General features: G+C 45.6%; 1 protein-coding gene across 1 annotated transcript in view; it reads right to left on the bottom strand.

Annotated features, from left to right (window-relative positions):
- The window catches only part of NSF (N-ethylmaleimide sensitive factor, vesicle fusing ATPase), a 593,422-nt gene that overhangs the window by 194,637 nt on the left and 378,595 nt on the right, over positions 1-20,190 (bottom strand). The window contains exon 9 of the mRNA XM_069237976.1: positions 17,222-17,421. Within this exon, the coding sequence (XP_069094077.1) occupies positions 17,222-17,421 (200 nt within the window). The remainder of the gene's footprint in view (positions 1-17,221; positions 17,422-20,190) is intronic.

Below are 20,190 nucleotides of genomic sequence, written 5' to 3'. Positions count from 1 at the left end.
GTGTAAGAGGGCGTGCATATTCTCATTAAAACTAGTCTCCGTCATTTGTCTTTTGTGTCCAATCATTCTTTAAAAAAGAAAACATTTTCTGGGTTCTGGATGACGTGGGCCAGGAGCAGTGTGACCGAACCTTTGTCTCAGAAACTAGCTAGCTAAAATGTGATGCAGGGATACGAGTCTTTCACCGGCAAACCGGGATGGCTGGAGGGACAGCAACGAACCCGAGGAGACTGCTGGGCTGGCGCCAGGGTACCCACATGGGTAACTGGACGTTTCAGGCAAATTAGGTGGGATTGTAACTATCTCAACTTCAAATCAATGACACAGGCCGCCAAACGCTTCTACCACTGGCCGCCAATGAGGAATAACACCGCAGCTCCACTTCTCACATCCTGGCTTCGGGCTAGTGCTTCAGTTCAGCGGTACTGAGCTATCCCAGGTACAGGGTCTGATTTGGAACTCGGCGGACGGATTACTCCGTCACAACGGTGAAGAGATCCCGCCCGCCATTCTATCAAATGAGATTTAGATTTCGGCGGATGGAATATAAATCACTGTTGTGACGGAGTAACCTGTTTGCCGAGTTCTAAATGAGGCCCCTATACTGTCCGGTGTGCGAGTAAGACATGTCTGGGCCTTGAAAGCAGAGCATCTATAGACGCAGCCAGAGCTGCTCCTCACTAGGTTTGGCTGGTAGACAGTACTGGTACAAGTGAGCGGAGCTAGTCACCTCTAGGCGTGGATGGTAGAAAGTGCTAGTAAAGACGTACAGGGCTATTCACAACCCCTGGCTAGATGGCAGACAGTACTGGTACAGTGGTAAGGAGCGATTCACACGTGGGTCTGGACGGAGACAGTACTGGTACAATGCAATTGATCCCTAGACCTGCATGGTACTAATACAATACAGAGATATGAAGCTAATCACACCAGGCATAACTGGCTGTATCGATACAGGGGTACAGAGCTCTTCACCCATCGGTCTGTGCACTAGTCTGTACTGATGAAGGGCCTAGATGGTGCCCTTTACTGATACATGGTGCAGATATATAACCTGAACCTGGATGTTTAACTGTACAACTAGGACAACAGTTCAGAGACACTCATCCCTAGGCCTCTACAGCAGAATGCATTCATTGACTGGTACAACACTATCTTAACTTGGATATTGATATAGACTACACTGGTAAAAGAATAAGAAAATGCTACTCACATGTGAGTCTGGGCAGCAGACCATATTAGCACAGGGATAAGGAGCTATTTATCCCTAGGACTGAGAAGTACACTGCAATGGGGAAGTGGTTCAGACATAAATCACTTAAGTGCCTGTAGAGCAGAATGCACTAGCTTATGATAAGTAAGGAAAATGTCACTTACCCAGTGTACATCTGTTCGTGGCATTAGTCGCTGCAGATTCACATGCTGTGCACATCCCGCCATCTGGTGTTGGGCTCGGAGTGTTACAAGTTGTTTTTCTTCGAAGAAGTCTTTTCGAGTCACGAGACCGAGGGACTCCTCCCATTTCGACTCCATTGCGCATGGGCGTCGACTCCATCTTAGATTGTTTTCCCCGCAGAGGGTGAGGTAGGAGTTGTGTATGCTAGTAATAGTGCCCATGCAATGGAGTGAATGCGTATGTACATAATAAAGTTTCAAGTAATCTATTTACAAATGTACAAATGTTTAAGATCTACTTCTAAACGGCTACAGGCTCCCGGGGAGGCGGGTGGGCGAATGTGAATCTGCAGCGACTAATGCCACGAACAGATGTACACTGGGTAAGTGACATTTTCCGTTCGATGGCATGTGTAGCTGCAGATACACATGCTGTGCATAGACTAGTAAGCAGTTATCTCCCCAAAAGCGGTGGTTCAGCCTGTAGGAGTTGAAGTAGTTTGGAATAATGTTCTTAGTACAGCTTGACCTACTGTTGCTTGTTGTGCAGTTAGCACATCTACACAGTAGTGCTTGGTAAATGTATGAGGCGTAGACCATGTTGCTGCCTTACATATTTCGTTCATTGGAATATTTCCTAGAAAGGCCATGGTAGCACCTTTCTTTCTGGTTGAGTGTGCCTTTGGTGTAATAGGCAGTTCTCTTTTAGCTTTAAGATAGCAGGTTTGAATGGCGATAAATAGTTGTTTTGTCTTTCGAATTAGTTTTGTTCTGTCAATGTAGTACATTAGTGCTCTTTTGATGTCTAATGTATGTAGTGCTCTTTCAGCTACAGAATCTGGCTGTGGGAAGAACACTGGTAATTCTACCGTTTGATTCAAGTGGAACGGTGAGATTACTTTGGGTAAAAATTTGGGATTTGTTCGTAGAACAACTTTATTTTTGTGTATTTGAATAAATGGTTCTTGAATGGTAAACGCTTGAATTTCGCTCACTCTTCTTAGAGATGTGATGGCAATTAAAAATGCAACTTTCCACGTTAAGTATTGCATTTCACAAGAGTGCATGGGCTCAAAAGGTGGGCCCATGAGTCGTGTTAAGACAATGTTGAGGTTCCATGAAGGAACTGGTGGCGTTCTTGGTGGTATAATTCTCTTTAGGCCTTCCATAAACGCTTTTATGACTGGTATCCTAAATAATGAAGTTGAGTGCTTAATTTGCAGGTAAGCTGAAATTGCAGCAAGATGTATTTTTATGGAAGAGAAAGCTAGTTTTGCTTTTTGCAAATGTAGTAAGTATCCTACTATATCTTTTGTAGATGCGTGTAAGGGTTGAATTTGATTATTATGGCAGTAATAGACAAATCTTTTCCATTTATTTGCATAGCAGTGTCTAGTGGTAGGCTTTCTAGCCTGTTTTAGGACCTCCATACATTCTTGTGTGAGGTCTAAGTGTCCGAATTCTAGGATTTCAGGAGCCAAATTGCTAGATTCAGCGATGCTGGATTTGGATGCCTGATCTGTTGTTTGTGTTGTGTTAACAGATCTGGTCTGTTTGGTAGTCTGACATGAGGTACTACTGACAGGTCTAGTAGTGTTGTGTACCAAGGTTGCCTTGCCCATGTTGGTGCTATTAGTATGAGTTTGAGTTTGTTTTGACTCAACTTGTTTACTAGATATGGAAGGAGTGGGAGAGGGGGAAAAGCGTAAGCAAATATCCCTGACCAGTTCATCCATAGCGCATTGCCCTGAGACTGATGTTGTGGGTACCTGGATGCGAAGTTTTGGCATTTTGAGTTTTCCTTCGTTGCAAATAGATCTATTTGTGGTGTTCCCCAAATTTGGAAGTAAGTGTTCAGTATTTGTGGGTGAATCTCCCATTCGTGGATCTGTTGGTGATCCCGTGAGAGATTGTCTGCTAACTGATTTTGAATCCCTGGAATAAATTGTGCTATTAGGCGAATGTGGTTGTGAATTGCCCAATGCCATATTTTCTGTGTTAGGAAACACAACTGTGTTGAGTGTGTCCCTCCTTGTTTGTTTAGGTAGTACATTGTTGTCATGTTGTCTGTTTTGACAAGAATGTATTTGTGGGTTATCATGGGTTGGAATGCTTTCAGCGCTAGAAATACCGCTAACAGTTCTAGGTGATTTATGTGTAACTGTTTTTGCTGTATGTTCCTTGTCCTTGGATGCTGTGTTGATTGAAGTGTGCTCCCCACCCTGTCATGGAAGCATCTGTTGTTATCACGTATTGTGGCACTGGGTCTTGGAAAGGCCGCCCTTGGTTTAAATTTATACTGTTCCACCATTGAAGCGAGATGTATGTTTGGCGGTCTACCAACACCAGATCTAGAAGCTGACCCTGTGCTTGTGACCATTGTGATGCTAGGCACTGTTGTAAGGGCCACATGTGTAACCTTGCATTTGGGACAATGGCTATGCATGAGGACATCATGCCTAGTAGTTTCAGTATTATTTTGACTTGTACTTTTTGTTTTGGATACAAGGTTTGTATTACATTGTGAAATGTTTGTACTCTTTGTGGACTTGGAGTAGCAATCCCCTTTGCTGTGTTGATTGTTGCTCCTAAGTATTGCTGTGTTTGGCACGGCTGCAGGTGTGACTTTGCGTAGTTGATTGAGAAACCTAGTTTGTGTAGGGTTTCTATGACATATTTTGTGTGTTGTGAACACTGTTTTAGCGTATTGGTTTTGATTAACCAATCGTCTAGGTATGGGAACACATGTATTTGCTGCCTTCTGATATGTGCAGCTACTACTGCCAGGCATTTTGTAAAAACTCTTGGCGCAGTTGTTATTCCGAATGGCAACACTTTGAATTGGTAATGTATCCCTTGCAATACAAACCTTAGGTATTTTCTGTGTGAAGGATGTATTGGTATATGGAAATATGCATCCTTTAGGTCTAGTGTTGTCATGTAGTCTTGTTGTTTGAGCAGTGGGATTACGTCTTGTAGAGTAACCATGTGAAAATGGTCTGATTTGATGTAGGTATTTAATGTTCTGAGATCTAGTATCGGTCTCAGGCTCTTGTCCTTTTTGGGTATCAGGAAGTACAGCGAGTAAACTCCTGTGTTTAATTGATCTTTTGGTACTAATTCTATTGCTTCTTTCTGTAGCAATGCCTGAACTTCTAGTCCTAGAAGATCTATATGTTGTTTTGACATATTGTGTGTTTTCGGTGGGACGTTTGGAGGGAATTTGAGAAATTCTATGCAATAACCATGCTGGATAATTGCTAAGACCCAAGTGTCTGTTGTTATTTCCTCCCAATGTGTGTAAAACTTGGTTAGTCTCCCCCCCACAGGTGTTATCTGTTGGGGATTTGTGACCTTGAAGTCACTGTTTGTTTTGAGGAGTTTTGGGACTTTGGAACTTTCCTCTGTTTCTTTGAAACTGTCGTCCTCTATATTGTCCCCGAAAACCTCCCCGCTGATACTGGCTCTGGCAAGTGGGCTTTGTTTGTGAGGTTGTGGCTTCTGTGGTTTGCCCTCGAAACCCCCCTCGAAATTGTGTTTTTCGAAATGTGCCTCTGCTCTGCGGGGAGTAGAGCGCGCCCATGGCTTTGGCCGTGTCAGTGTCTTTTTTAAGTTTTTCAATTGCAGTGTCCACCTCCGGCCCAAACAACTGCTGTCCGTTGAATGGCATATTCAGCACAGCTTGCTGTATCTCTGGTTTAAATCCTGATGTACGCAGCCATGCATGCCTCCTTATCGTTACTGCTGTGTTGACAGTTCTAGCAGCTGTGTCTGCAGCGTCCATTGCTGATCGAATTTGATTATTGGAGATATTTTGTCCCTCTTCGACCACTTGCTGCGCTCTTTTTTGAAACTCCTTTGGCAAGTGTTCAATAAGGTGTTGCATCTCGTCCCAATGGGCCCTATCATATCTGGCTAGCAAAGCTTGCAAATTTGCAATACGCCACTGGTTTGCTGCCTGTGCCGCCACCCTTTTGCCTGCCGCGTCAAATTTTCTACTCTCTTTATCTGGAGGTGGCGCGTCTCCTGAAGTATGAGAGTTGCCTCTTTTGCGCGCTGCTCCAACTACAACAGAGTCTGGTGATAGCTGTTTTGTGATGTACACTGGGTCTGTTGGTGGCGGTTTATATTTTTTATCTACTCTTGGAGTAATGGCTCTCCCTTTGACAGGCTCTTCAAACACTTGTTTGGAGTGTTTTAGCATTCCGGGCAACATTGGCAGACTTTGATATTGACTGTGCGTAGACGACAGTGTATTAAAAAGGAAGTCATCTTCAATGGGTTCTGAGTGAAGGCTGACATTGTGAAATGCTGCTGCCCTTGATACCACTTGAGTGTAGCCTGTACTATCCTCAGGTGGCGAGGGTCTTGCTGGATAGAATTGAGGACTATTGTCTGACACTGGTGCGTCGTAAAGGTCCCATGCGTCAGGGTCATCTTGACTCATCCCCGTATGTGTTGGGGATTGCATCATTGGTGGAGTGGCTACCGGTGATAGTTGTGGAGAGTGATGTGGGGATGGTGGTGGTGTTATTTGTTTAGCCACTTTTGCTTGTGGCTGTTTGTCCTTGTCCTTGTCTTGGAAGGCAAGTTTTCGTTTCATTCTGATTGGGGGAAGAGTGCTGATCTTCCCTGTATCTTTCTGAATAAAGAGCCGCCTTTGCGTGTGATGTGGCTCTATTGTCTGTAATTCTTCTTCAAATCTGTGTGTCTTCATTTGAGAGGACAGTCCTTGTTCCTCTGAATAGGAAAGAATTTTCGGTTCGGAGGCCGGATGTTTCGGCACCGAAACCTTTTCTGCTGCTTTTTTCGGCTCTGACAAAATCTTTTTGCTTTTCGGCGTAGTGCCCTCTCAGTGCCGACCAATTTCGGTGCTGCTGTCTCGGTGCCGAATCTTTTCGGAGCCACTCTCTCGGGCCCGAGATTGCTGCATGCCTGTATCTCGACCGGAGTCGGATGACTTCGACACCAGCTCGCCCTTTTTCGGTGCCGATGGACGGTCACCTACTTTTCGGGTTAAGCCATGGCCTGTTGGCGGTGGCATCCCCTGGGCTTTGGCAGTCTTTTCGTGAGTTTTTTGTTTCGACGTCTTACTCACGGTTTTCGGCGTTTCTTCGGGATCGACCTCCTCCGAGTCCGAATCCTGTATGGAGAATGTTTCTTCCTCCTCCTCGAAACACCCTTGTCCTGTTGGCGCCGACGCCATTTGCAGTCTTCTTGCTCTTCGGTCCCTGAGTGTCTTCCTCAACCGAAACGCTCGACAGGCCTCACAAGTATCCTCCTTGTGTTCTGGTGACAAACACAAGTTACAGACCAGGTGTTGATCTGTATAAGGATACTTGTTATGGCATTTTGGACAGAAGCGGAATGGGGTCCGTTCCATCAGCCTTGAAGAGACACGTGGCCGGGCCGACCAGGCCCCGACGGGAATCGAAAAAAAACCCGACGGGCCACCGGAGCTCTTCTCAATTCGGTGTCGATCTGTTGTAACTAACCCGATACCGAACGCAAACAATACCGACGATTTTTCAGAGATTCTAACTAACTTTCCGACCCGAAACACAGAGCGAAAAGGAACACGTCCGAACCCGATGGCGAAAAAAAAACAATCTAAGATGGAGTCGACGCCCATGCGCAATGGAGTCGAAATGGGAGGAGCCCCTCGGTCTCGTGACTCGAAAAGACTTCTTCGAAGAAAAACAACTTGTAACACTCCGAGCCCAACACCAGATGGCGGGATGTGCACAGCATGTGTATCTGCAGCTACACATGCCATCGAACATAATATTTACCCTTGGTGTGTGATAGTAGACTGTAATAGTTCAGTGGAACAGAGATATTCACCACAAGGCCTGGATAGTGGCCTGTTCTGGTGAGGCTTGAGGGGAGCCTGCAGTGTCTCAGGACTAGGGAAAGGGTTGAGGGAATTTCAGAACCTCGCACATTTACGAAGGTAAGAACGCACAATTTCTGTTAACAATTGATTGGGTGGCAGTAGATCACCCTTTTTACAATTGGCCTCTCCCTCTTCTTTAAAGGTACATTGTAAGGAAAAACTACCCAGCTGTCGACCTGGATATTACACAAGAGTAAGTATCTACTGTTGCAGGCCTGGATAATAGGTTGGAATCGTCTAGTGCTACAGAGCTATTCTCTTCTGAGCATGGATAGCAGATTGTACGAGTTTAAGATAAGTAAATAAAATATGTACTTCGTCTTGGACAGTAGACTGTAATGCTACACTGGAACTGAGGTATTCACCACTAGGATGGGATGGTAGAAAATTCTGGTACAGAATTAGTCATCACTAAAGCTGGAGGGGAGACAGCATTAGGTCAAGATAAGGGGTGATTCAAGGACATTCTACAGCCTTGCACAGTTACTAAGTAGGAACCTTTTTTAAAATATTGACTGGGAGGTAGTACTCAAAACAGGCCTCTCCTTTCTTCTTAAACAAAACGTTACTTACCTTAAGTAGCTCCTTTTCTGGTAGAGACTAACTACAGATTCCTCAACTTGTTAATACTCTCTGGCATCAGGGTGTATCTGGAGAATTTTCAATAGCAATTCCCTTGTGAGTTGATAAATGTTGTGCAGCTGCGCATTGGATCCATCCCACCAACAGAGGCAATGTCGGGCCACTATATTTGCATCACCCTAACGCACTGGGGTCTGTTTCTTTCTGATCTCTGTTTGTGCCGTTGGACGAGGAGCTGACAGAAATCAGAATTTGGAGCTTATTAGTATGAGTCCATTCCACAGAATGGGTGGGTCACAGTGAGGAACCTGCGGTTAGATGGGAGTCTCTACCATAAAAGGCGTTACTGAAGGTAACAAATTTGTTCTTCTAATAGAGACTTCTAACTGCAGATTCCACACCTTGTGAACAGATACCAAAGCAGTACCTCCTTTGTGGTTGGTCTGTGGAACAACTCTGACCAGAAATCCTGCAGGACAGTTTGGGCAAAGTGCCTGTCCCGTTGAATCTGGCTGTCCAAGTAACAGTGCTTCGTGAACGTATGGCCGCATATCAGCCTGACAGATCACCAAGAGTTGGATACCGCGCATCAGCGCAGTGGTAGCAGCATTTGTTCTGGTGGAATTAGCACGCAAAGCCTTCTGTGACTGCTTCTTGGATAACACATTCCCCTTTTTGGCTCCAGATAGGCCCAAAAAAGTTGTTTTGTCTAATCTAGGCTTCTCCAACTAATATATAGCCTTGTCAGCAACCGTAGCTCTCCTGCTACCTGAAAGTACCTCTCCTATGTGCAGCCCAGTCTACTAAATATGAAGATTTTGCACGGTTGCATTTATATATGTGTACCAAAATTGATAATCGTGTACTCAGGACACAGCTTACGTGTCTAGACTAATGGTTCGAGTTTTTTAAAAATATATTTAAAGTTATTTGCGTGATAAATCACACAGTGTTAATAATATTAACTGCAATGCACATGGAACCAAGTTAATTATAATATTAACAATGTAGAGACATTTCACATTGACAAGGCATTAAAAAAACAATTAAAGCTGGCAACTGTGCCTGATGCACTCAGGTGATTACTGCTGGCAATTGTGCAAATTGCGGCCACTAATTTGTCTGATGCGACACTGTTACTACTGTAATAATATTAGTAGTTCAGGATGGTTTTATATGAACATGAGTAGATCTTTTTACTGAAAAGTTTAGAGACTCTTGGTCTAATCAATGGTTTCTGATCAGATCAATGTAAAAACTGAGGACCCTCTTAGGATCAAGACGGTGAAGCATCTCCTCTTCCTTGGATGAATGAGGTGGAGTTGACAAAGAAGTTAAGGTGATGGACTGTCCCACTTGAAAGGGTGTGACTATTTTCAACAAGAATGTTGCTTTTGCCTGGACGGCCAGCTTGCCCGGAAATAAATATGTGCATAGCTTCTGGACGGACAAGGCCTGGAGTTTACTCACCTGCTGAGCATAAGTTATAGCAATGAGGAATGTCGTTTTTATAGCTAGCAGGCATATAGAACTGCTGTGCAAGGGTTCAAAGGGAGTGCACATCATGTAGATGAGAATGAAATTAAGATCTCACTGCAGCACTACAAAAGGTGTTGGCATGAACAGAGAACCATCCCCTTCAAGAAATGGATCATAACAGGTGATTTGAAAAGAGAGGGCATATCTGGAATATTCAAAAAGGCCAATAGGGCTGAAAGATAACCTTTAATTGTTGCCACAGCAAGGACATTCAGGAATAAGGGGAGACAAAAAAGAATGTCACCAAGACACCAGAACGCACATTCCTTCCAGCCTTCTGCATATACAGTACTGGACACCTGGCTGCCAGAATGACACCAACCACTTTGGGAGGAAGATTTAAAGCTATTAACTGTCACGTTATGGAGGTGTAGGTTGTGCAGGTTGGGGTGCAGGCGACGATCTTGTTGCTGCGATAGGAGGCCCTCCCAAAGGGGCAGTCGAAGTGGAGGACAAATGCCCATGGCTAGAAGTTCTGGGTGCCACACTCTACTCACCAAGTCTGGGGACGTTAGGATGAATTGGGCCTGGTCGTTCTTGATTGTTTTGAGAACTCTAGCCTGGAGAGGTAAGGGCAGTCAGGAGTCCTGAGCCATAGTCACTGCAAAAGGCATCCTCAAAGCAGAATCACTTATGAATTTTAACAAGCAAAGGTTTGTACAATGCACGTTCTCTATGGTGGCAAATAGATTCAGCCAGGAATCTTCCCGTTAGTGGAACATGACCTATGCCACTTTTGAGTGCAGTGCCATTTGTGATTCGCTAGGCTATGCCGGCTGCGTTTGCGCACACTGGCATTTATAAATCCTGCCAGATGATGAGCGATCAGGGAGATGCCTATAGTGTTCAGACCCTTCCTTAGAGCCTCTTGGCACAGGACCCACAACCCCCATACCACCCTATTTGTTGCAGTACCACATTATGGTTGTGTTGGCCATGAGATCCCGCACCTGTTCCCCCTTGGAGGTTGGTAGGAAAGCCTTCAATGCCAAGCTAATCACTCGCAATTCCAGCAAGATGAAGTGGAGGTTAGCCTCGACCAGAGTCCTCTGATCTCCACTTCTCCAGGTGACCACCTCAAACCAGCAACGATGCATCAGTCACGACAGTCAACTCTTGGTGGGGTAGGAAGAGGGGTCTTTCCCAGGTCCTGTAGCGGTCAAGCAACCACCTGGATGTAATTTGAGAGGTTCCCTTGGTGCTGAGCCCACTGAGACTTCAAATCCCATTGCAGGGCCCTCACGTGCTATGTGGCATGCTTCACAAGCATGATGCAGGCGGTCAGAAGGCCATGAAGTCTCAGAGGCGATCCAACTGAGACCCAGGTAAGAGTTGAAAGACTAGGATCATAGCCCAAATGTGCTAGACTTGCTGAGGCAGAGGAAAGGCTTAGAAAAAAACCATGTCAAGGATGGCTCCAAGGAAGGGGAGCCATTGCGAAGGAGTCAGGTGTGACGTCAGCACATTGATTGATGGAAATGCCCAACAATGTCTGGAGGTGTTTTAAAACTGTTTGTGGCGAGTTCACATTTAGAAGGTAGTCATCGAGGTAAGACAAGACTAGACTCCCAACCTTCACAGATGGGCTGCGACCACAGCCATCACTTTTGTGAACATCCGAGGTGCACTGGTAATGTCAAGGGGAGCATGGAGAAATGAAAGTGCCTACAACCGCAGGTAACATCTTTGCGTTTGCAGGATGGGGATGTGGAAATAGGCGTCCTGCAAATCTAACACCATCAAGTCTCCTGGATCCAGAGCAGACAGAACTTGTGCTAGGGTCCATTTTGAATTTGTCCTTCCCAAAAAAAAAAATACAGAGGCCTTCATCCCTTTTTCGACTAACAGAAGTCAGTCCCAATCTTTGATGCTGGCACATCCTCTATGCCTCCCTTGAGCAAGAGAGCTTGAACCTTTTCCTGGAGTATGGACAAGTGGCCCTCTAAGAGATGTTATGGTGTAGGTGGCACACTCGGTGGGTGTAACAGGAAGGATAGTGAGTAACCAGGTTCAACAATCTCAAGCAACCATTGGTAGCATGTAATGCTTCTCCACCAGGGAAGAAAACTGAGATATTGACTCCTACCAATTGATTGTGCGCTGCAAGGGGTGACTTGAAGCACCTTTGCTGCAGCTGCAGATAGGAGAGACAGTGGGGGTGGAGTGATTGGCTCTGGGTCTGTGTAGAAAGTGATCCCCTGCCTCTATCTTGAGGACTGGGAGACTTGTTATTGCAGGGGCGCATTCTGGTGCTGTAGCTGCTGGTGTCCCCTATCAAAGCCCTCCACCACAGGCAGGCCTAGGCCTAGGCCTAGAGACTGGGTAGTAGTCTTGCTCTCTTTAAATCTTTCCACAGCAGATTCCACTCTTAAGAGCTTAGAGCCATCAAAGGGAATATTCATTAAGGCTTGCTGGACATCATTGGAAGAGACAGTGGAATGAATCCAAGCGCAGCGCCTAAACACCACACTGGTCCCAATCACCCTACCCAGATAGTCAGTAGTGTTCATTGCTAGTGAGCGGAAAAATGCGTTCATCATTTGTTAGCATGCGTTTGGACTTTCTATCAGACACAGTGGTCAGAAACGCATTTGGGTTAATTTTGATTGTGGCTATGTGCACCACCGAGACTTTAGATGGTGGGATACTGCAAGAGGAAATGTGGGTTCCCAGGGGCAGGCCTATGCTACTTTGCTACCTGCCTGTTGATTGGGGGCAGGATTCTGGCTTTTACCAGATGCTCATAAGCACATCAAAAAGAGCCTCATTAAAAAAGTGAAGAGGTTTTTGGTTTGTGTGTCCTAGGTTAATGACCTCAGTCAGAATATTTGCTTTGACCTCTGTTGTCGGTAAGGTGAGGTCTAATCCTTCTGCTGCTCTCCTGATCACATTTGCAAAGGAGGTGGATTCTTCCACTGCCATGGCAGGATTAAGGGTGGAATGGCCAATGCCTGAGAAGTATCCAAGCTACTGATATCGTCTAAATCATGAAAAAGATTCTCATCCTCATGGTTGCCATAATCTGCACCACTGTCATCAAATTGTTGAACCTGTTCAGGGTCCGAATGGGAGTAAAGACGCTTTGTTTGCAACCTCTGGGTGGGAGGCAAAGAGGAGTCTTAGAGTGTGACAAAACTATTGTCTCCACTGTCTCAGATGGTGCCGTTATTGAGGCTCATACTGGTGGCAGAACAGAGCTCAAGGAGAGGGCAGGCCTCAGGTCAAGTGGCACAGCCAGGAACAAATCGCAAGGAGTAATCCGACTGGAAGTCATCTTTATTCCTTAGGACCCAAAAGGACTCCAGAGTAATTCAGAGGGTTACAAAAGATCTGGTTCAGGGCTAGTCTCAGCTCATTGTGGCGTCGACAATGGCCTGTGGAAGCCGGGGAGCACTTGCAGAAATGTCAGAATCTGTTCTGAATTCAAGAAACAACTCCATGGCTTGGATGTACCCGAGTTGTCACATGACACCGAACTGTGGCAGGACAAAGTAGAGCCATAGTCTAACTTTTTTGGACTTACCTAACCTTTGTGATTTTGATTATGATCAGCTGCTATATTCCCCCTCGGGAGCAAGAATACATCCACGTTTTTGACTGGGACTTCTTTGACTTCCTTCAGGGTTCAGTGACAGCAGGTTTGGCTTTGCTGTTGCAGATTGTCTTTCGGTTCATCTTTGAGCAGCAGTCGCACTGTGTCAAGTCGTGCTTGGGGCTGGGACACCAGAGACAGACATCATGGGTGTTGATCACCAACATCTGGCGATTACAGTCCTTGCGTGGCTTGAACCTTGTACTTTTAAGTGGGGACATCTCCAGAGCACACTGAAAGTATTTTTTGAGAGAAAGGAATTCTGTCAAGCTGACAGGATTTGAAGGAGCTAAAAATCCACTGAAGTGAACGCACGGAGGTAATGCAGATATACTGACCCCAACATCACATTCTGGAAGGAACAGGTCTGACATTAGGTCAAACAATGCCTTCTAAATTCTCCATATCCAGCCTGGGGATATTCACAAGGTGAGGAACCTGTGGTTAAACACCTCTGTCAGAAGTAGCAAGGTAAGGAAACACTAGCGGCCCTTGATATTAGATAGCAATAGTACAATTTAGTGGCACAGAGCTATTATCTTCTGAGCCTGGATGGCAGACTGTATTGGTGTAGTGGTAGAGTTTCTCTCACTGCTTGGCCTGGAAAGGTAATGGCACTGGTACAGAAGATATGGTGGAATTCATGTCTAAGGCTTGAGAGTACAAATAGCAGAAAAGAGTGGGACAGGGATACAGTACAGTGTAATTTAATTCTATGCTTAAAAAAACCTGCACAGTGGCATGCTGGTTCAGTGCCATTCACCCATTTTAATGGTAGAACAAACTGGTTATGAAGATCAGAGTGATGAGTGTCTAGCCCCGTTTGAAAAGGGTTTTACTAGTATACATCCATAGCACTATATACCTATGTTGAATGGCGCTGAAGGGGGATCCATCCATTGTTTGAATTGAAAGATGTTGTACTCCAGTGCACTTGTAAAAATAACTGGTTCAGACCCATTTATCACTAGAAGTAGGTGGAAGAGTAAACAGGTACAGACATTTAATGTCTTGGCTGGACGGAGTAGCACAACGCTGCAAAACACTTTACCATTAGGGCTAGATCGTAGAGTAAATGGGTAGGAAGATACAGGCTTCAGGCTACGGGTAGTAGCGTATACTAGCGCAAAGACAGACCCATACATTTCTAGCGCTGAGTGACAGAATTAATGGATAAAGGGGTAAAGAGATAGTTTCAAGTTAGGTAGTAGAGTATATTAGTATTAAGTGAGACCCCGTTTCTTCTCTAGCTGACTTCATTTCAAGCTAGATTTAGAGTATACTAGTACAGAGACACAGACCCTTTTATCTCTTGCGTGGGTAGTAGAGTAAACTGGTAGGAGATGCAGACTTCATTGCAAATTCAGTAGTAGAGTATTATAGTACAATGACAGACTTTTGATTATAGCACCGGGTAATAGAGTAAACTGATAAAGGGATACAAAAAAGGGAAACAAACTTAATTTTACGTTGAATAGTAGAGTACAGTAGTACAAAGACAGATATCCTTTTATCTCCAGATCAGAATGGTACAGTAAATGGATCAAGGGCTACAGACTTCATTTCAAATTGGATAGTAGAGTATTCTAGTACGAAGTCCCTTTCATCTCTAGCACTCTCTGGTTAACAGATAAATGGATACAGACTTCTCTTCAAATTGGATAGTATACTAGTACAAAGACACAGGCCCTTTCTTCTCTAATGCTGGGTAGCAAAGTGCATGTTGGGTGTAGTTATTGTTTGGTGGCATCTTAACTTTCTGAAACTCTTAAAGTACTTTACGGTTGGAATGTAATAGTGGCAACATTCTTTAAGTGGCAGTTACTGCTTGGTTGTGGACACCAGTGAAAAAATATATAAACTTAGGAAATAGGATAGGCAACCCTGACACACTGGGGGTCATTCTGACCCCGGCGGTCTTAGGGTCGGCGGGAGCACCGCCGACAGGCCGGCGGTGCCCCGCAGGGCATTCTGACCGCAGCGGTTCGGCCGCGGTCAGAAGAGGCAAACCGGCGGTCTCCTGCCGGTTTACCGCTGCCCTTAGAATCCCCCATGGCGGCGCAGCTTGCTGCGCCGCCATGGGGGATTCTGACACCCCCTACCGCCATCCTGTTCCTGGCGGTTCGCCCGCCAGGAACAGGATGGCGGTAGGGGGTGCCGCGGGGCCCCCGTAAGAGGGCCCCGCAAAGTATTTCAGTGTCTGCTAAGCAGACACTGAAATACGCGACGGGTGCAACTGCACCCGTCGCACCCCTGCAACTCTGCCGGCTCAATTCTGAGCCGGCGTCCTCGTTGCAGGGGCATTTCCTCTGGGCCGGCGGGCGCTCTTTTGGAGAGCGCCCGCCGGCCCAGAGGAAATGTTTAAATGGCCGCTGTGGTCTTTTGACCGCGGTGCGGTCATTCAACGGCGGTACCTTGGCGGACGGCCTCCGCCGTCCGCCAGGGTCATAATCAGGCCCACTGTCTTGCCATGTGCTTTATTTCGGTGCAATAGTATAAAGAAACAAACATTGCAACTCTTGTGCTGTAAGGAAGAGTAAATGTGTACAGGTAGAAAGACTTAGGCCCTAATTCTAACCTTGGCGGACGGCGGAGGCCGTCCGCCAAGGTACCGCCGTCAGAACACCGCACCGCGGTCGAAAGACCGCTGCGGTGATTCTGACATTTGCCCTGGGCTGGCGGGCGGCCGCCAAAAGGCCGCCCGCCAGCCCAGGGCAAATCAACCTTCCCACTAGGATGCCGGCTCAGAATTGAGCCGGCGGAGTGGGAAGGTGCGACGGGTGCAGTTGCACCCGTCGCGTATTTCAGTGTCTGCTAGGCAGACACTGAAATACTTTGTGGGGCCCTCTTACGGGGGCCCCTGCCGTGCCCATGCCATTGGCATGGGCACGGCAGGGGCCCCCAGGGGCCCCGCGGCACCCCCTACCGCCATCCTGTTCCTGGCGGGCGAACCGCCAGGAACAGGATGGCGGTAGGGGGTGTCAGAATGCCATGGGGGATTCTAAGGGCAGCGGTAAACCGGCGGGAGACCGCTGGTTTACCCTTTCTGGCCGCGGCTGAACCGCCGCGGTCAGAATGCCCTGCGGGGCACCGCCGGCCTGTCGGCGGTGCTCCCGCCGACCCTGGCCCCGGCGGTCTTAGACCGCCGGGGTCAGAATGACCCCCTTAATCTCTTGAGCGTTTCCAGTCTCTAAAGTTTATGCCTTCAAGGTGATACCCTCCTAAAACAACAGGGCTTTTCTGTGTGAATGGGTATGTGAAATGTTTGGTATTATGCATGTGGTGCATATTGGAGACATACTTCTGGTAAAAACCGAAAAGTCAATTTAACAAAGTTGGGCTGTACTGGGCGTATGCTAAAGTTCTGCTTAATGTGGTCTGTCATGACTTAATATGTGCCAGGTCAATTTGTGAAGTGCAGCTGTGAGCATGGGAATCCCAACTATGAGGTATATCTCTGCTGCGTTCAGTGAATCAGTTTTGTACACATGGTATTTCTGAGACATGTTGTGTGATAACAGCCTATCTGAACTGGACTAAATTGTGCGTATGCTAGCTGAATGTGATCTGCTACATGTTGGTTGTTTACTGGTTAGTACTGTTAAAAGCATAAATATCATTTGTAGGCACCTTAGTGTACTGTTTGGATCTATCTAGTGTGCTCTCTTTTAGTGTCATGTGCAAGGTATTTTGATTATACACGGTATTACTTTGCTAGCGATGGCCATCCTTATGCTACTTTGAGGAAATATTGAGGCTAAACAGTATCCCAATAATTTGACATGTTTGCTAATATGTTCTATTACTTCAGTTATTGATCATGCATCAAAAATCTAAGATCACACATTACATTTCAGAGACTTCCATCAACTTGTTGTCTTAAATATATCTGCTGTTCGTCTTGTGAACTAAGTACGTTTGTTGGCAGCGATCACATTAAGTCAGGACTTCACTGTCATGGATGTGCACCACGTTTGCTGTTCAACCTCAGGCATCATGTAATCAAAGGGTCCTGGTTCTAGGAATAATGGGTTAGCACCGGTAATAAAATCAATTCACCTAAAGGATGGGGTGAATCAGTAGGGCAAAAATGAGTCATGGCAATGACTTGGTTATTCCGGTTTCCTGGGGAATTTATCAAAGGATATTAAGACTTCCAATTCAAATAGGAGCACACAGTCAAACCTAAATGTCTAAAACACCCATGTGTAACTTACCCTCTTCTGCTCATCCTCTGCGTCTGCAAAGAGCTTGCGGATGTTGGCCTCAGACTCGCCAACATATTTGTTAAGGATTTCAGGCCCATTCACAACCTTGGGCTCTCGGGCATTCAGCATCTTTCCAATCTGACGAGCCATCAGCGTCTTACCACATCCAGGGGGTCCAAAGAGCAGGATACCTTTCACATGCTTGCATCCTAAGACACGTGGAAAGAAAGAAGGAATGATACGTGAACATGTATTCTGGGGTATCGACAAACAAACAAACAAACAATCAGGGGCTGTACAAGCACAAGCGATTGGGGAAGGAAACAATGTGTGGCAATCCAGGACTGAGGTGAATTGGCAGGGCTGTCCCAGCTCCACATAGGAGGGAAGCCGTGCATGTTACAGATGAACCATGTAGTGAATCAACAGCCTTTGTTATGGGAAACTTCCTAGAGAGGATGCTGCAAGTGAAACTTGAAGAGCACAGGCCAAGCTGAGTGTTCTGCTTAGAATGTCAGGGTCTTCAAGTGAGCAAGAAGTAACAGCATTAATACAGAAAGTTGGTAATTAAAGGCTGCCAGTAAATGGTTCAATGCCAATAATACAAATTTGCCCTGCGTCATAAGATATAACTAATGTGGAAGATTTCGGTCTAGAGACCGATTTCTACTTAACTTAAGGGAAGGAAGCACAAGACGCCAACAGAGAAATGAGGACACAGGGTTGCACTGTAGACTGGAGAGGAGACACAAGGCTGTGGTGTACAAGGAATAGTGGACACAAGGATGTGGTATATACTGTAGTGCTGACACAAAGCCTAAATAGACATTGGGGCAGGGGGGTAGGGGGGAGGGAGCAGAAGGTTGTGGTGGATATGGAGAGAAGATACAAGGCTGTGCAGACTCTGGAGAGAAAACACCAAGTTGTGGAATATAATGGAGAGGGAACACACTTTTGTGATATATATTTCAGAGCTGACACAAGGGTGTGATAGATAATGGAGGACACAGGATGTGGTGGATACTGTAGAGGGTCACAGCGATGTACTTGATACAGGTCAAAGGACACAATTGTGATGTATGCAGCATATCTGTCATACTGCTATGGTGGAACTGGGGAAGTAGTAATTCATACTGCAGACACAAATAGGTAAAGGGGAGGGGACAAAGGGTTGTGGTGCATACTGAATAGAATACACCAGATTGTGATCTATCCTAAACAGCTGTGATAAGGCTTTGACAGATACTGGAGAGGAGGATACAAAGCTTTGGTAGATACTGGAGAGGGAGGAAGGTAGTTGACTCTGCAGAACTGACAAGTCTCCAATTTATACTGGCAAAAGGACACATGGCTTTGATGGAGAGAAAAAAGAAAGCAAGCTATAGTAGACGCTGAAGAGGAAACACAACAATGGTTAGTAGTGGATAGAGGCTTCAAGACTAATATATAGTACACAACCGACAAAGTTGTGATGGGTAGTGGAGAGGTTTCTCCAAAGATGTGATGTATAATTCAGGGTAGATGTACAGAAGATGGATACTGGAGAAAGGACAAAGTTATGGTGGATACTGGACAGAAGACAATACATTGTGATGTATATTGCAGATCTGATATAACACTGTGATTGATACTTTAGGATGACACATGGCTGGGTTGATCACTGGAGAAAACACATGAGGCAATGGTGGATGCCTGAGGGGGCACACAAGGCAGTAATGTACACTGGCGGCAGCAGTAATAGTGCTAGGCTTTAAAAAGCTAAAACAGAATGTATGAAAAAGTTACATGTCCCCTTCACTTTAAGTGAGTAGGATATCAGAAGGGGATGTCCCTCTGCACCTTGAAATACTTACTATAGCTCACTTATGATAACAAATAAGACAAACACATCTAGGGTTGCTTTTGCTCTGAAAGGAGAAAACGTAGCCCAGCAGATGAAGCTGAACTATATCATGGAGTGAGACCATACTCATGTTCATATCACTGTTCCTATCATATGGTCACATGTTCCAAAGGTTTGTTGTCGCATTGTATTGTTTTCCTCAATTTAGGTGGCGTCTACTGGAGAGGTGATACAAGGTTGTGGTTGGTACTAGGAGGACACAAGCATAGGGCTTATACAGGAAGCACATGGATATGTTAGACACTAAAGAAAGGACAAGAAGATGTTGTGTTTATGAGAGGAGAAAGGACAAATTGGCACGACTGATACATGAGAGGAGACACTAAATGATGGTAGAAAAAAGTGGGATGGATGCAGGAGAGAGGGGCCCTAGGGCGTGGTGGATGCAGGAGAGGTGAACATAAGGTGTAGATGGCAAGAGCTGCACAAAGGAGAAAGGATACTGGGGTGTGGTTTACAAAGAACAGCAGATCTAAAGTTGTGAAGTATGCGGGAAAGGTGCATACCAGGAATAGAACAGAGAAGAGGTTTATACAGGGCAAGGCAATGTGATGGATATCACAACATGACCAAAAGCCTGTGCAAAGTAAGGATAGGGAAACAAGAGATACAAGATTGCTGCTGCTTCAGACAAGGGACCCTGTGCTATGCCATGAGCTCTAATTACTGAATTTTAACAGTATCTTGTGCTGGGAGCGTTAGGTAGAATGCATAACATAGTCTATGTGGGCCAATATACAGGCAGAAAGCAGGACACCTGGAAACCCCATGTGGTATTACCAATTCAGACGAGTGGAAATAAGGGAGAAATATAGGTTGTGACCATTTGATACAAAGTAGGAAAACCAGGAACAGGCACATACTTCCAGCCTGGTGGCACAGGTATAATCTAAAAGAATGGAATGATTAACCATATCAAACGTTAACACCAAAGAGAGTGAGAAGGGACAGCCCATTCCTCATCTCTAACTACATGCAATATACCAACAAAGAGAATGAGCTTACTACCATATCGAGTATGTCATCAGTATCACTTTGCTACCTTACCACACAAAACCTCTTGTTTTGATGAAAT

The sequence above is a fragment of the Pleurodeles waltl genome, chromosome 6 (genome assembly GCF_031143425.1).
Source record: "Pleurodeles waltl isolate 20211129_DDA chromosome 6, aPleWal1.hap1.20221129, whole genome shotgun sequence".
Classification (NCBI taxonomy): Eukaryota; Metazoa; Chordata; class Amphibia; order Caudata; family Salamandridae; genus Pleurodeles; species Pleurodeles waltl.
The sequence above is the reverse complement of the archived record's forward strand: the minus strand, read 5'-3'. Positions and strand labels throughout refer to the sequence as shown.